This window comes from Acartia tonsa, chromosome 1 (assembly GCF_053477335.1).
Source record: "Acartia tonsa isolate MP-2025a chromosome 1, ASM5347733v1, whole genome shotgun sequence".
In the NCBI taxonomy this organism is placed as follows: Eukaryota; Metazoa; Arthropoda; class Copepoda; order Calanoida; family Acartiidae; genus Acartia; species Acartia tonsa.
Genome location: NC_137260.1, coordinates 45053747 through 45069162, shown reverse-complemented (window position 1 = coordinate 45069162; position 15416 = coordinate 45053747). Strand labels below are relative to the sequence as shown.

General features: G+C 30.6%; 1 protein-coding gene across 1 annotated transcript in view; it reads right to left on the bottom strand.

Moving 5' to 3' along the window:
* The window catches only part of LOC145321372 (uncharacterized), an 83705-nt gene that overhangs the window by 20084 nt on the left and 48205 nt on the right, over positions 1-15416 (bottom strand). The window contains exons 6-7 of the mRNA XM_080162875.1: positions 12271-12344; positions 11760-11838 (exon numbers count right to left, since the gene is read on the bottom strand). Coding sequence (XP_080019001.1) covers positions 11760-11838; positions 12271-12344 — 153 coding nt within the window. The remainder of the gene's footprint in view (positions 1-11759; positions 11839-12270; positions 12345-15416) is intronic.

Sequence of the window (15416 nt, the reverse complement as noted above, 5' to 3'; positions counted from 1 at the left end):
GAATTTTAAAAAAATGTTAATACTTTTAAAATATCTCCTCACAAAATTTTAATGCAAGTTGAGAATCCATGATTCCTGAGACAACACTGAAGATCTTTTGGTGAATAATATGAGTAAAAAGTTGGCACTTGTTTTTGTATTTGCAAGGATAATTTAGCCTAATATATTCTTTATATAATGTATTGCTAGTTGAATCAATGTATATGTTCTAAAGATTCATCACTTATTTTTAATTATTATTATGGAAAAAAAGTTAGAGAATAAAGTTATGCAAGGATTCAGTTTAAGATTTTATTCGGGGTTGGATCACATTTTCTTTAACTGTCCTCAAATAAACCTTTTAAATGTGATTTTGTAGGGGTAATTTATTAAAAATAATCCCCGTTAAGAAATCATGATTGTTTCATTATTGGAATTATTATAACTTGGATCTTACACCAAATTTTCATGCACCCTAATAAAGTGAAACTTGTAGCTGGCTTAAATAATTATCCCCATTCCCCTCCCCTCCTACTGGTTGAACGAACTGACCAATACGTGATGTCCATATTAGCAAGCTATATTGACGACAATTTCCCCCCTGTCATGATATCCACGTATATTCTATAACCATTGTTTCAATGTCATCTCCTTGTTTGTCATTGAAAATAAAAAGTATGATGATTGTATATGAAATCAGGGATCAAAGGGATATAAGAATGGTCGATAAATTGATGTATATCTTCAATGATGATTGCCTAAATTATCCCTTCTGTAGATTCAAATAAGTGGTTGAAACATTTGGAGAACAAACTTGAAAAACCAACCTATCAAAATTACCCAAATTGTAACATTGTTGAGCCAAGAAATAAAAAAACATTATTATAAAACTTTGGGTAAAAGTGTACTTGACAGTCCAATGTCCCCTCCCTCCCTGCTAAGAAAGAAAGAACTGTAATAAAAAGAAAACAAAGCAAAACAAATACTTGTAATATTCTCTATCTCTTTTCTCAGAAGAATATCATAGCTTTAACAAGGATGTCCACATTACAAAGGAATTTTAAAACTCAGTATTTGTTGCTGCAAGGGTCCTCATTTATTGGTCAATTCCTTCCTCTAGTAGGAGAGGAGGGGGTGGATGGGGATTATCATTATATTAGCCACATATTATATATCCATTATTTGTTTAAAATTTTTTAAGTAGGGGGACAAAGTGACTAAAAAATCAGCCACGTAACGTCATAAAATGAGAGATTATCCATCTCTTTTTTAGGGGTTTTCTTTCCCATTTCTCCTCTAGTCTCCCACATTTTTATGACGTCTCGTGGCTGTTTTTTGAGTCCATTTGTCCCCCTACTTTTTTAATCTATTAACTTTTATTTTAGAATGAATGATGGTGTAAAAATGATCCTTCTTGATATTATCTTGGAATTTTAGATTGCATCCTTTACAAAACTAAGATAACTTGGAGGGATAGGACAATAAAAGTACTATCTAAGTTTATATTTAAGATAAAATAATGGTCTTCAAAATAAATTTAATATTTAAAGAAAACCTAGTTCTTTCTACATTATATTATACAAGCGACTTCGCCCCTAGAGAAATCCCAAAACCCATTTTTTATTAAAGTTTTAAAAAAGAATTTTTTTTTTTTTTTGGGGGGGGGGTAATTTTTTCTAGAGGCGATTTATCTTGGGAATGTGGTAGTACCCTCCCCAAAAATAGTTATAAACCTTCCCGGGACCTATTGAAGCCAACCTGTTAAGGAGAACCCGATCGGGGTTGCGGTTAGCGAGATACTTCGGTACTTTGTATTATAGAAATTAAAATTGTAAGTCAATAACGTATATATAGATTGAACAGGGCTACTTTTCTTTTCAATATGTTTGTTTACATATATACATGTAAAGTTATCAGATTTTTGAGAAGAGACTTCGCTAGTGCACTTTGACAAAGGATTCTTATCTAAAAAAGATGGTAACATACAATTGAACAAGGATAATTATGTTAATAAATTGTGCACCGAGAGGGGTATATAATATTTTCTCGTATTTATTCGAATCCGGTAGATAGGAACCGGTTCTCATCCATACGAAAAAACTATGTCTAGCATCGTATTATATCCAGCTTTCTACGAATATAGAAATGTACAATCATAAGATTAAAACTAGTTTTTTTAGCCGGTGACTTCGTCACCTCGGGGCTAAAAAAACTAGTTTTAATCTCATAATTGTACATTCTATATCCGCGGAAAGCCGTTTATAATACGATGCGAGAAATAACTATTATAAACTTCAATATAAAAACTCAAACATATCGGGTAAACCCAACAGACAACCAACCTGTTGATTGCACAATCAATGTCTAGAAGTCCTAACCATGCTAGATATTGAGTTGCCCCTGTCTAAGGGCAAAGGCATTCCACCTGCATTTACTTTTATTTCACAGGCTGCGGGTTTTGTAGTAAGCAATAGAGTAGCTAGACAATATACAAGTAAAATACAAAGTGTACTTTACAACAAACGATGAATTAAAAAATACAAAAATGTAAGATTCTTATTTAAAAAAAAACTTCTATTCAAACCAGCGATGTTGAACTTGAGCTGAGCGGCGCCACATCAAGAGAAAAAAAACAAATCCAGCGAAAAAAAGGGTTCTAATTCAGCTGAGCTTGTAAAAGTATCAAAATTATAAACTGTAAAATTATTACTGAGCAAAAACAATGATTGACTCCAGCTCCACTTTAAGAAAAGTAAAATAATGTGCTTCTTGTAGGTCCCAGTTAATGTTTTATCTTTCTTTTTGGGATAGAGAACCTCCATCCTCCACCCCCTTGTTAAATTTCCCCTAGAGACCTCTAGAGGCAATCCCGGTCGTGTTAATATAATTTGTTTAAAAATATGCAGTTTTTAAAAAAAAACTAGATTTTTTACTATCATAAAATAAAAATCTAAAGTACTGTGTGGGTAATAATATAGATTAGGGTAATTTGCTAAATATTTATTTAATATAACAAGAGTACGAGCAGTGCATTTTCTAGGCAGCGAAACTAAAAGAAATTACATAAAATCAATTCTTAGAAAAGTACCAGAGATATGACAATGGCCAATAAATTGATGTACACCCCAAATGATGATACACAAAATTACCTCTTCGGTAGATTTTAATTAGTGGTTGAAACGTTTGGTCGTTCTACTTCATGAACCAACCAATAAAAATTCAGTAACAGTCTCCAAAGTTGTTAAGGCAATGAATAAGAAAACGTTATAATAAAACTTTGGGGACTAGTGTAATTAAAAGCCCAATGTCCTCTTCCTAACTGATCATGATAACTGATCAGCTTTATTTAACAATTAAAATTACATACCGACAGAATGTTATAGGTTTTTACAGGGACGGACAGACATCATACTATAACAACTACCAACACAGAAAGTTTTAGAGAAGTATCACTCCTAAAAAAAGCGTAGGGTAAGTTGCAAAATCTAAATTTGCATCTTGAGAAAGCTTTTTGCAAGACAACAAATTTAACCTTTAAAATTAGGAAAAATATTTAATTATGACAGCTTACTGGAGTATAAAATAAAATGAAAATTTTGAATCTTTAAAATGATATTGTGAATCAGAGATCATCTGGGGCGGGGGGGGGGGGGGTTGGACAACTATGACCTGACCCCCCCTCCCCCTTTTATACCACGTTCCCTGTTGAAAATTTAAAAAAACAACAATGCAATTAGGGTACAAAGTTTTTTTTTAGTTACTAGTTATCTAATTATATTACTTTATGATTTCTTTGCATTTATCTTTATTACTCTAATTTTTTTCCATTGCACATTCTTAAAGCGTTTGGTTCCCTTATTTTGCAGAAACTTGAATCAATCTTTATTATATGTGTGAAATTTGCATGGTATGATGGCGTGCACACGATTTTTACGGAAAAGGAGAAAGGAGGGTTGTAAAAAGTGCTTCTTCTACAACTTAACATTTTCCTCACCCCTCCCTCAAATAGAAAATATAAAGAAACATTCAAGTGTTTTTAAAAAGACTAAGATTGCTTGCTATTGTTTTGTTGATCAAAAACTCATTAACCAGTTTTATCATTCCATGTTATTAATGTAATGCAAATTAATTTCCTCGTTTAAAAATAAAATAGTTTATTACAGAAAACTATTTATTTACATAATATAAACTTGTTTTCTTTTGAATAATTCTATTATGTATTAAGCAAAAAATAATTTTTACAACTGCTGATTTTATCTAAAAATATTTTTTTAGTATCTTGAGACAAACTAAATCAAGTGGAAAATTTCATAAGAGTTTTATAATTTCTTGTCTGAAGAAAAGTTGTGTGGGCAAAAAGATCATTTTGGAAGTTCATCAAAATAAATAGTAATAAGATATAACATAAAATGGCGAATTAATAATTAAAAAATACTTAAACATTTTTACAATAAAACATATTACTTTAATATAAGGAGACAAAAAGCAAAATTTGTAATTAAACTTGGGAGAAGACACATCCCTGTATCCCTGAAAATAAACAAATATATTTGGCATTGGCATAAACATTAATGTTGCTACATATTCGATTATAAATTTGGATGCCGGGATAATTTATGCTTCACGACTAGGTAAAGTTTTTTTTTCCAGTATTGCTTCGAAACATTTTAATATCCGCTGGATTATCAAGGTTCTGAGCTATACCAAAAATTTTAATTGTATAGTATAGTGTTATGGACTATTCTTTAAAGAATAATGTAATGAGAAATCATAATAGCAATACCAGTTTTATTAGCCAACAAAACAACATTATATTTCAATTTAATATTTTCGTAAAAAGCTGTCTATAATACAATGCCATAAATAATCATTTCAACACTTCTACAGTACTACAAAATAAGAAAACAAACAATTATGTATTTGTCCATAGTAAGGGCAGCTAACATACTACAGGTAGTAAAGAACTATAAGTGTGTATGTGTCTGTATACCAGTCTGGGCAAGCAAATGTGTGTAAGATTGTTCAAGGAATCTTAGAGATAATTCCAATAATTAAGTATGCTATCGGTTATAATAATTGGAAGGGACATACATTTATCTTTCATTGTCCTATCCCGACCTTTATTATATACATCTGATATGGTTAAGCTTGTGATAATTCAAACTTACTTTACAAACATGATCTCATAAATTATATTCATTCGATACAATCACGGAGAAAAAGATTGGCATGTAGATTAAAAAAATCATCTGTGAATTATTTCAATCAGTCTACATTTTATACTGGTATTGATATAAATTATATAAACTTTAAAAAAAATGTATTAAAAAAGTATTTATATTTAGAGTCGGTTCGTCTGTTTGTCCAAACAAGAAATTTTCTTTTTCAACATCATGGTTTTTAAACTTTCTTACACAAAATGTTTATATGATATAAATATCATATCCCCTTGTTTTTGATTACTAGGAAAATTAGGAATATTTTTATAAGCAAAGGTTCTCTACAATCAAGTCTTAAATGATTGTACATTTCTATATTCGTAGAAAACTGGATATAATACGATGCTAGACATAGTTTTTTCGTATGGATGAGAACCGGTTCCTATCCACCGGATTCGAATGAATACGAGAATAGTTATTTCTCGCATCGTATTATAAACGGCTTTCCGCGGATATAGAAAGTACAATTATGAGATTTAAAATAGTTTTTTTAGCCCCGAGGTGCCGGAGGCACCGGCTAAAAAAACTGGTATTAATCTTATAATTGTACATTTCTATATTCGTTGAAAGCTGGATATAATACGATGCTAGACATAGTTTTTTCGTATGGATGAGAACCGGTTCCTATCCACCGGATTCGAATAAATACGAGAAAATATATTATATGTATCTATTTTTTTTAATAAATACTAGCTTTTATAAAAAGCTCAACAGGCTAACACAAGTAAATTTAGTACACGAGGAGATTATTTCTACTAATTGGTGTATACTTTAAGGGATTAAAATTTAAATTATTGGCAGGTATTGTAAATCCTTATACTAAAGTAACAGGATGTTTGTCTGTCTGTGTGTCTGTCTGTCTGTGTGTCTGTCTGTACCGAAGGATCTCGCTAACCGCTGAACCGATCGGGTTCTCCTTAACAGGGTAGATTCTTATATGTCCTGGGAAGGTTTTTAACTATTTTGGGGGAGGGTATCACCACCCTCCCAAGAAAAATGACAAAAAAATTATGGGAGACTTCAACGTCAAATAAAGAGGTACCGTACGTAAAAAAATTATCATAGAAACTTTAACAAACAAAAACATTTAAAGTGCCACTAGAGGCCTCTAGGGGCGTAGCCGCTAGTAAATCACTAAAGTAAGGAATGGATTGTTTATTGTTATCCTTTAATTCCTGAGTTAGAGGCATGTGAAAATTGTGTTTAAATTTACATAGGCATATATATTATATGTATAATATGTTTATAATATGTTATTAGAGTTATTGTATATGAATAGGAAGTAATTAATTTTAAGGCAAAATTGCATATTACTTCATTGCATTTAAGAAATTAGTATTTTTAAGACAAAAATTCAATTTTGTTAAAAACAAAGAATGAAAACAAGGAGGTCCAAGATTATTTTTTAAGGGGGGGGGGGGGGCTAATCTTTTTATCATAGAGGCAAGGACGTACAAGCTTTTTTTTTTTTTTTTTTTTGGGGGGGGGGTGTTAATCACTCCTTCCCCTCCCCCCATTGGACATCCATGAATGAAGACCTTCAACTTAAGCGTGTTGTCAGAGGGGTAATGGGTTTGAGCCCGACTCCAAATCAGATAGGTCTTAACCAAATATCTAAAGAATAGTCTGAAGTCGACCCTTACCCTGCTTTCAATTTGAGTTTTAAAAGAAAAAGTACCCTGCCTCAAAATATTTCAAACCTTTCCAGGACTGACGAGAAAATACAACGTAAAGAAAAACCATATCGGTTCAGTTGTTAGCAAAACCCTTCGGTATTGACAGACAGACAGACACCCACACACAAAGACAAATTATTACTTTTATATAAGGATACAAAAAGTTTGTTATCCTGCTACGTAGATTCATCATGCTTGTTTTGCTAAATGGTTAATGTCAGATTTTCAACACTTCCTTCTCCATAGGATAAATTCTTTTTTGGATTACAGACCACTCCATGTTTGTAAGTTCAATACAGGGTCCCGGGAAAAAGTAAACAAAAATAATTTACCAGAAATTAGTTCTAATTATACACAAACTTCCCTTAACAGACGTTTCAGAGATATTAGTAGACAAACAAACTGGTTTGTATGACTTAATGTTTCTATTTCTTTTTCAAAAGAGAAACTATGTAATATAATATCTCGAAAACTACAGATCAAAAGTCTTTAATTTTATTAAAGCTTCCTATTTGACTGGGTCAGGTTTTAGGCTATATGCATATGCCCCTGAGGGAATGACCCCTTCCACTAACCCAATCTGGCAAGGGTCTCAGAAGCAGTGTCCCAAACTGTAGTTATTATTGAAGACCCTGTATATTTGAGTATGAATAGTGTTCTAATCAAACATGAATGCCCAGACCAACTAACCAATCCTAAACTCAAGATATTATCATCCTTGCAATGAGAATCTATTTACAACCTTGTCTGTCTGTCTGCCTTCGTCTGAATATTGAGAATTAAAAGTATAATTGTTTAATGTTCGTCAAGTAAAGAAGAAGAGATATAGCTTAGCAAAGGATATGGTTCTAATTTTTAATGAAACAATTCCATTTTTTGTGCTTTAATTGAAACCTATTTACTTGCATACCCCCCTCCGCTTAAAAAAACATTTCTAGCCTCTACGGGGCTTTTCTTAACCTAACCTAACCTACAATAAGCAGATACGTTCTTTTGTGAGCTCTAAGTTTATCTTTTTCAGCAAAACAAATGTGTTGTAACATTGCCCAGCCTTAATAATTATACTTAAATTTTAGCAAGAATCAATCGGATATTTGGTATAACTATCTTCAAAATGAGTAGAGAGTGAGAAGACATTGGAAAATGAGTTATACTGACGAATGTTTTTAAACAAACAAGTTTTATTTTTGTAATAAAAAAACTTTGAAACTTTCATTAAAACTCGATTGGTCTGTATAACCAAGAGTGTCCATACTTTTCAACCAATATATTTAATCTACAGAAAAAGTAATTTTGTTTTTCACCATTGTAGATGTATACTAATGGCCTATCCCTTTAGCTCCCAACTAGATAATATGTACGTTGAAAAATAATTTTCTAGCATTTTGTATTTTATCCTTATTTTTGGGTTGTATTAAAAAATGTGAAAGATCGACTTTGATAGACAGCTAGAACATTCATTTTATTCACTTTTTGTCATTTTTCCAGGGGTAATTAGGAAACTTTTTGTGCCACACACACACACACACACACAATCACACACATAAGTATTTGATATGTGTTTGCACACCATATGTGCCATACCGACCACGGATACAAGAACAGGCCAATGAAGAATAAAAGAATACCGAAAATAAAAAAATACATATTTTTATCCTTGTGTGGATTATCAATTATAGATTACTGGACTAGATAGGCTGTCAGACACAATGTTAAGTCCAACCCAAAAAGAAATTTCTAGCAGACGAAGTATTTTGGTTATACTTAATCACATATGATTCATTCCAATAAAACGAGCAATGCAAGTTTTGGATGGTATAATTTCCAAAACTATTGCTTTATCCTAAGAAATTCAATTGATTGTATAACTGCCCTTTAGTACCAAACTGTTCTAACCAATAATAAGGCAGGATAGTTCCTACACTCTGTTTAATTGGTTCAATTTACTGATTAGGGATCTAGGTCTACTGTATTTATTTTATCACTGAGGGAAACTGCACTTAAATAAAAACTATTTCTACTTCTGATACACATAATTATCCCATATCTTACTCTAAAGCCAAAATGTTTTTGTAGAGTTGGTGCTTAGGCGAAAATTTAATCTTCCTTTAACTATCCCTTTGGAATGCATGGTAGAATAGGGCTTGTAAGAGTTTACATGTATTAAATTCTTATGAAGCGCATCTACTTTATGTTTTTTTTATCATCCTTATGTAACATATGAATACAATCAGCTACATATAGTGTCATAACATAACTTGTAAAATTTTATTGATTTTACCTATCTTAAACTTTAACCCCCCCCCCCCCTCCGGTTTTTTCTATCTCATTTTCTGTGTGTGAAAGATAAAGATAGACACATAACTGAGAGTTGAAATTTTTAAATATCTCCATCCTGGCGGTCACAGAAAACCAGCAAACCTGGCAGGGTCATCCAGGTAAAGAGCAAAAATATTTTTTTTGACTTAAACAAAGCATTTTATCTTACCAAAATACTAAAATATACTCTAGTAGTACAACCTCATATGAAATAAAGGTGTTCAAGTCAATTTCAAAAGACGATTAATTAATATATTTCCAATCATGATAAAAAGTTATATAGATTAAAATTATTGTTAAAAAGTTTGGACTTAACTAGTTTGTTCAATCCAATCAAGATTTAATAAAAGTCCTCAAAGTTTTAAGTCAACGAATGAGAAAACGTGTTTATAACGCTCTGCGATCATTGCCACCTCCTAGCTGCTTATTCTTAATCTGGTAAAAGTTTTATGAATCAGGCCCCTGAATTTATTGTCGCCTTCGGATCTAATATTTGTGTGGGAGTTTCTAGCATACTGGGATAGGCAAATGTAAAATATTAAACTAATAGTTTATTGACCACGAGGGGCCGAAGTCCCCGGCTAATAAATCTGGTATTGATTATATGATTTTTCATTTAATATTCGTATAAAATTGTCTGTAATACGATGCTATACATGATCTTTCAGTATTGCTGAGAACCGTTTCTAATCTTGCGGATAATGATCGGTTTCGAAGCCATATTGGAATAAACACTATTTCCTAATTTTACAATTGTATGGATATTGGATATGCCTTACATATAGAGTATCTGCGATACTTAAAGTTATAATACAATAAATTTCTTTTTAATTTCCATTAAAGATGATAATTAAAAATATATATAGTAGTATTGTTAGTTTTAATTATTTTAGAAATTATTTTGAGATGCTTTAATACTATTTAGAGAAACCAATTTGCTTTAACAATATTTTAAGAAACAAAAAAAAACTATTTTTCCATAATTTAAATTTTCAGGGTGGGAGGGAACATTGGGCTGTTTATTACACTGGTCCCCAAAGTTTTATAAAAACTTTTGTTTTTACTCCTTGGCTCAACAGTCAACAATTATAGGGATTATATTGAATTTTGATTGGTTGGTTAACAGTTTAGTGTTTCAACCACTAATTGTAATCTACAGAAGGGGTAATTTTGTGCATAATTATTGGCAAATGTACATAAATTTATCGGACATTGTTTTATCCCTTTAGATCCCTGGGAAATTTTTAAATTTTTCTAGAAACAATTGTATGTGCTACTTGATTATAATATATAGTTTTATAAAATGCTAATTAACCACGAGACAGTAGGACAGCGAGACAGTGTCAGTTCTCAGATTCAAATTTTCTCATTTAAAATTTCACGTTTCTGTAATACAACGATAATAAGTATTAGTGTTAGTAAACAAAACAAAAAAAACTATTTGCATGATACCTTTTCAGGCTAGGTTAAGTAAGAGTTTAAAAAGCTAAACAAGAAAAAAGTCGTTCATGGGCTCGGATCATTAAATTCCCCTCAGTAGAAGGAAGACTATATCTTTGACAAGTCAGGCGAAAAAATAATCTAATCCTCTTATAATGTTCTAGATTAATTAAAACCTATTGTCGATTAAATTAAGCTCAGATCACAAATATAAGGTCATGTGATATAAAATTTCTTATGCTAGCCTAGGAGTTATGGCCTTAACTTGGTCTTTGATTGGAGAATGAAGATTAGCTGTTCTGTAAATTATTTTTTTTAAAATTCACAGTGATTTCGTGATTAGAGGTGAAAAATAGAAATTATATATTACAGCGCGCCAGGTTGACCAAATGTCTGCCAAATTATAGTTAGATGCATAAATGGATGACTAGTTTGCTATTATTCTTTATCTTCTAAATATATTTTTTTCAATAAATCTGTTTCATAAATCGGTTGTGTTTTAAATTAATGGCCCAAAACCTCTAAAGCTCTATACACATACACATCAGTAGAATTTTAATTAGTTAAGCAATACATTCATGTATCTAGCTAAAATTAATTTATTGTTAATATGGTCATTTGTGTCGGCAAAAAATGCCTTGAATTATTTGCTTTCTATAAAGTACAAAAATCTAGAATATTTGATATTATTTGTAAAAAAAAACATGTAATGAACATATGTTTTAAATTCAAGTAAAATAAGTTTCAAGGGAAACGATTGATTTCAAATGCCTAAAAATCCATCAAGAAGTTTTTAAAAGTTACATACAAGCTTAAACAGGAACTTAGTATTGCATTTTTATTTTTAGCATATAGTTTCTTAGCCAGTAAATCCCGTATATGAAGAAAAACTAAAGAATAAAAATTACTTTGTTGGCCCCAAGGATCCAAAGAGCTGGGCCAACAAAAAAGAGAAAAAATTTTCTATGTTTTTTTTGTTTTGGGTTGACAATCCTCAATCATACAATACGATCATAAAATACATGTTTTTTCAGTATGGCTTATAACCAGTTCTAATTCAAGGAAAATGAATCTGATTTAAAGTATAAATGGAACTTATTCAAATAATTTTTAATAAAAACCTTACCCTAGATTATTTAGGAGCCTGACTGATGAATTTTTATCACTGAAAGCAAAGCAGTTCCTCACTCGAATCCCAAAATCAGCTAGAAAAATTTAAATTATCATAAGAATAGGAAAATTATATTCATTCATAGATAAAGCATTTACTTCTTAATTTGTGTTTTCAAAAATTATAAATGCTTCAATAATCAAAGTAGATTCAGTAAATTTTGTATCAATCATTTATGATGTACTGTCATATCACCAAACCAATAAAAGATAAACAGTTTAAACATCCATAAGTAACGAAGCACAAAAATATCATGGATTGACATACAAACAAAGGGATTTTATAAGCAGATGTTCAGTAGACAAAAACAAAAAATACTTTTTGTAGCATTACTGCTATACCAATGGACCAAGTAAATCATATACTGGAAGCTGCAAATAATCCAGTTTTTTCTCTAAACTAGACGGACAAACAGATTGACGGACATATGTAATTATAGAGAAGCTTCGCAACTAAAAAATCTTACGTGAAGGTTTATCCATTTCAGCCTGTATCTTGTATTCTTTGCCATACGTTGCCTCTGTTATTTTCTTTCCCTCTCTTAAAAATATAATAATATTATTTAGTTTTAATAAACGAAAATCTTCTGCACCGACAATTTCTTTGGTTAGTTGAGGCTGATGTATTCTGAATCTTGCTTACCACTGAACCTATATGTTTCTCCTTACATTGTAGTTTTCCTGGGAGCCACAACCCTCCGAAGAGAAATTGCCCCTTGCAAAAATATGAAGACACCCCACATTTTTTTTCACCTTTTCTTTTCAAAATTTGAAGGGGTTCTAACCAACCCCCCCCCCCTTACAAGTGTCCCTAAAGGCCTCTAAGGGTGATACCGCTAGTATAAAATAAAGAAATAAAAATCTATTTATCTACCTATATGTAAATATTAAAATTTGAAATGTGTTTACAAAAGCAAAAACAAGACAATTACAGACTTTAAAACAATATATTATTTACATCATATTTATTATCTTCAAAAATTAAGTGATGGGACAATGGACAGTCAATAAATTATCCCCATAATCTAATTATGATGAACAATATTACCATTTATGTAGATTAAAACGATTGATGAAAATTTTTTATTACATTACTATGTACGTACAACCTAATTTTGATTTAATGTGACCCTCTAAAGTTTTTCAGCCAACTAATAGGAGAACAATAGATTTAATGAACTTATGACAATTATTTTCATTATTTGTTTGTTTCCTCTATCCCTGCAAAAATTACATTATTTATTATAGGTAATGGTACTAATAATCAGGGAGTAAGGGAGGGGACAATGGGCAATTAATTCAATTTAAGAGTTTTCGCTGAGAAGCAATGAAAACCAGATTTATCCAGAAAATAGGACCAAAATTGTAAAGGGATCATGGTAATTTAATTTAAAACAAAATTAGTTCTAAGAAAAAATCATTTACTTGAAAATTAAATTACCAATACATCACAATGTAATAAACATTCTTTAATTAAACACTAGAAAAATCTTGTTTAGAAACCCTTCTGATATATTTTTAACTGCTACCTAAATTCAAGGGGTTCTTATATTTTTAATACATGAATATCACAGTACAGTTTCTATACATGAAATGACACTTTCTTGGGAAAAAATATTTGTTAAAACCAGCCAACAATAAAAAAATTTTCTGTCTGCAATATTCAAAACTAACTTAGCTAGTTAGCGAGACATTGATGCGCTAGTACCCAAAGTCAGTCAGAAACTGCTGAATTCGTCCACATTCCCTTTACGCCAGTACCCAAAGTCTGAGACTCTTAAAAATTGAATATTCGATCCATTATCCCCTCCCTTACTACCTGACTAATAATCCAAGATAAAAAAAAGCTAAAATAAATTTAAATATTTGTTTCTATGTGAAGATAGAAAACACCCTAAGACCAACCAAAGATATTCATAAAGCTTCCCTGAAAAATGCAACAAATTCGGACCAGTAGTTTTCAAGATCTTTAGCTTCAGAAAAAAACCTTACTACTTTATATTACATGATAAAAAAGATTATTTCTATATTTCGATCAATCAAACTAATTTTTAAGATCACTTTACTATAGCAGAACTCAATTCATATTTCATTAAACTAGACAATTTTAGTTTTTAAAACAAGGTTTTATCCATTTTTAAATCCATATTTGCTGTGAACAACACATTTTATGAATAAAGTTTTGGGCATTGGTAGCATTAGATTTACTATACATGTAAAGAGGAAATAGTTATTTATAGCATTGTATTATAGACAGCTAACCGCGGATAGTAAATTAATATATTATAGATTCCAGTTTAGTTGGCCCCTAGGGGCTAACAAAACTGGTTTTAAATTAAATATTCCATTTTAATACTCGTGGAAAATTGTCTGAAATACCAAGGCTACATGATTTTACAGTATGGCTGAGAATCGTTTCTAATCCAGCGGACATTAATCGGATTCGAAGCCATACTGGAAACTTTATTTATAGTCTTCATTTTAGGCAAACATGCATCATGTTTCAGGAACTTAGGGATAGAACAATGGACTAAATTCAATAGTTTTTATTGTCCTGGCAATTTTGTGAAAGTGCAACTTATGTTTTCTTTTCGCAGCTTTTACTGACTCTGGGGTTGGGCAGGCATGGTTGGTGATGTACAAATACAGCTATCTATTATTTATAAAATCAGATTGAGATAAAAGGAATGGTGCTACTTAAAACCACAAAAGAGAAACCCATACATTAGAATAACATTCTAAATAAAAATGTATTTTATAAGCCCGAGGTATTACTTCTACATTAATTAATCTGTCCATTACCCTATACCTATTTCCCTGATAATATTCACTTGATAATACATCATTTTTATACAATTTTGGAAAAAAAACTTGGAACCAATAATATTGATCATGTGTATTTTAAAACGAAAAAAAGTTAGTCTAAAATAAAATTTTTTAGTATAAAGAAGGTTGGAACTTAAAAGAAAATAAATACAAATTTTTATTAGCATTATTTATCATAGTAAATGTTTCTTTTCTCTTTATAGTTTAAGTTTTAATGACAAAATCATAAATTTCAAACTTTAAAGTTTTGCTTTAGAATGTAAAATTATCTGATTTTATCATGGTTTAGTATGTGGCTTATATGGAATTACAAAACTACATAAAACTATTTTTAGAAATAGCATAACAGAGTTTTTATTTGGAAGAACTATTCTCAAATTATTTTTCTTCCATGTTCAACAAGGCCCTAGGGGCTAATAAAACCAGCCTAGCCTTCAAGTCATTTTAGTTTCAGCGGAATAATATGTTTGAAACCATTTAAAATAAATATCAAGTCCTTTTCTTATTTTTTCTTCATATTGTGGGATCATTTCATTTCACATATTCGCTGTGTTTACGATGCTTAAGTATGAGTTTAAACTGAGCTGTAACCATTATATTTGACAATTATTTCAATCTTTAAATCTTAAATAAGTTTAGGATAATATTAGAAGAAAAATTTTAATTTTTAGAATTTTATTATGGTCTTTCTTGGAAAAAACCTCAAAATATGTTTAGGGATCTTAAGGGATAAGACAATTAACCATAAATCAATATAAACTCCTCACTTTGATAAACAAAACTTTCT